Here is a 2,882-nt window from a genome sequence, read left to right on the forward strand (position 1 = left end):
AGTTGAATAAAGCGACACAATTTAGAAAGAGAATGTTGTAACAAACCATACAACTGGAAAATTGCTATAAGGTGATACTTCACGACAAGGAAAAGGTTTTTTTGAGCAAACTTTGCATACTGAATTCATTTCCGTCGACTCGTAACCAAGAAGCAGCATTTCACTTTTTCCCAAAATGTCCACGTGATCTTTTCTTCTTTTTTTTCTTCAAATACGCCGACAGATTTATGAGCAGGTCATTCATCATCAGAAACATCGCAGTGACAGGAGCCCAACAAAAGGAGGAAGAGGGGGAAATGATGGTCCTCGATCTCTTAAAATCTGAAGGATTTTGACAAATGCAAGATATCTCAAAACATGTCCTCTTTACAAATTCAGAGTTCAACTGTCTAAGGTGCTACTTCAGTCTTTCAGGGTATTCTTTCATTCTTTTGGTGTATACATTGAATTTCCACCTTCTTCATATCAAGTATTTTACAGTTTTTCTCTCCCGCCAAATATGTTTCCACTCGCCACTTTTACCGTTGAAGCAGTAGTTGTATTTTTGCCATGAAAAGATTAAAATCTTGTGTTTAACCTTGATTCACTAAAATACATGCACAGATCAGACAAATAGCATATAAATATATTACAAAATAAGTGTAAAAAAAAAGAAGAAAATAAAAGCTTGGCAAAAACAAAAACAAATCAACATGAAACGACGTGGTCCAGTCAGGCAGTCATCGCAACCCAGAAAATAAAATAAGACCGTGTTCTCTTCTTCTTCCCGCGGCTCAGTTCGGCCCAGTGCAGTAACTGTGAACAATGTCATTTTAGTGCAATGCAATTCTAGTCAGTTCCACAGCTGTCAAGTCTCTACTCTCAGCTCGAGACCCCCCCCCCTCCCTCCCTCCCTCCATCCCTCCCCCCTCCCACTTTTTTAAACCTTCTCCATCATGTCCAGTTTCTCCAACGCGGTGACATACACCAGGTGGTCCTCCGGAGACTTGCCGTGGGTCTTGCTGAGATGCAGTTTGACTGCGTGCTTGCTGACGAATGTCCTGTTGCAAAGTCGGCACTGGTACACGGAGCCGGCGTCGTCCTCTGCCGTGGTCACGGCCGACAGGGGGCCGCCGAATGTCATTTTGTCCGTGATCACCTTTGAGGCAGCCTGCTGCTCCCGAAGGTGCTCGGTTGACAGTTTGGACAGGTCCTTCATGCCGAAGCCCAGGTGAGACTCCAGGTGGCCGATGTAGGAGGAGGGAGTCCTGAACTGGGAGGCGCAGTCGCCACAGAGGAACACGGGCTGGCACGAGTCCATGTTCTTGAGAAACTTGGTGCTCCCGGTCCGTCTCAGCTGGTACTTGACGTTGGCCAGCCAGTGGGAGATGGTGGTCATGGAGAGGCCTGTGAACTTACAGATGTGGACCCTTTCCTGGGGGCCCAGGTCAGTCATGGCGAAGCGGCCCTCCGGGGTCTCCCTCAGGCTGGAGGCAAACTGCGCCTGGAGGATGAGGAGGTGCTGGGGATTCCAGTTGGATTGCCTCCCTTTCCTCTTATGCACCGGAGAGAGGTCGTCGAGGGCGTCCTCGAACGCGCTGCCGTCGGCGTCCGACTTCTCCGAGATCGAGGAGGGAGTCGAAGACTTGGGCGTCAGTCGGCCGGTGAGGTTCTTCACCATGTCGGAAATGTCCATCAGGGCGTTCTCCCTCAGAGGGGAGGAGACCGAGTCCGGGAGGGAAATGAGGGGTTTGTTCCCGTTGACGGCGTTGTTGGTCAAGAGCATGCTGCTGCTGTTGTTATTGTTGCTGTTACTGTTAATGGCGGCCTTACTTTTACTGAGGTCTATGGGCTGGTCACTGTTCTCGTACAGCGGATAGTGGTTGATGGGCTCGGCCGGCTTGGCCTGGTGAGTTGTGTTGAAAGCCGGCTTGTCCATCATGCTGTTGCTGATCTTGTAAAGCATGGACAGAGGGTCCGCGGCGGGGCTGACCGGCTTGGAGGCCTTACCCAGGTGTGTGTTCATGATCGACTGGAGGGCGCTGAGAGGGTTGATGAAGGGACTTTCCGGCGAGTGATCGGTGATGATGCCGAGACCGTTGCCGTTGGTTAGCGGGGAGCGGCACGCCTCGGAGCCGCTCCTCGAGTGGCTGCCGTGGCCATCCAAGAGGCTCTCTTTGGGCTCCTTCTTGCAGACGAGCTCGGACTCGGCGCAGCGCGGGCTGCTGCTTCTGGCGCCAGACGGCTTACCCGCGGAAAGGTCATGCGGAGAAGCTAATCGCTCCCGCTGCTCTCGCAGCGCGGGAGACAGGGACTTCGCTAGCGATGGCGGCCGGCATCGCTCCAGGCTCACCGTCTTCTCCTCCTTCTCTCTCTTCACTGTGGCAGCTTTCCCGGTCACTTTCTCCACCAGCTCCTCCATGGCGGTGACGTTGCTCCTGAGGGGGGTCGGGGAGGAAGGGCTCCGGGGCGAGTGGATGACCGAGCCGGGGTCGGTCACCAGGCCTCGCAGCCCGCTGTTGAACATGGGCTGCATCTGGACGCTCTGGACCATCGGGTGCAGAAGGGAGCCGGAGCTCTTCATGGCGCCCTGCAGCTGGTAGGCGGCGTGAATGCTTGGGTAGCCGCCCCATGTGGGCGTGCCCGTCTGGGCCTTGCTGATGGCGCTGGATACCGTGTTCTCGAGGGATTTGAGAATATCTAAACCCCCCTTCGGCGCCTCCTCCAGATCTTCTTCTCTAAGGTACTTGTACGACGTGGCGTTCGTCTCGGATTTCTCACCCGGGTCGTCTCTCTCCTCCTTGATTTTTCTCTCCACTGGCTCATCGCCTTCGACTTTTTCATCTTCGCCTCCTTTCCTCTTCTCCTCTGAGCCGGAGGAGAGGGCGGGCGACACCGGCTGG

At 53.8% G+C, this 2,882-nt stretch overlaps 1 protein-coding gene across 1 annotated transcript in view; it reads right to left on the reverse strand.

Moving 5' to 3' along the window:
• Positions 1–919: 919 nt before the first annotated feature.
• Positions 920–2,882, reverse strand: part of tshz1 (teashirt zinc finger homeobox 1) — a 41,718-nt gene continuing 39,755 nt past the window's right edge. Inside the window, exon 3 of the mRNA XM_056444906.1 lies at positions 920–2,882. This exon is cut by the window's right edge and continues 1,555 nt beyond it. Within this exon, the coding sequence (XP_056300881.1) occupies positions 920–2,882 (1,963 nt within the window).

Source organism: Pseudoliparis swirei, chromosome 22 (assembly GCF_029220125.1).
Source record: "Pseudoliparis swirei isolate HS2019 ecotype Mariana Trench chromosome 22, NWPU_hadal_v1, whole genome shotgun sequence".
NCBI classification, from domain to species: domain Eukaryota; kingdom Metazoa; phylum Chordata; class Actinopteri; order Perciformes; family Liparidae; genus Pseudoliparis; species Pseudoliparis swirei.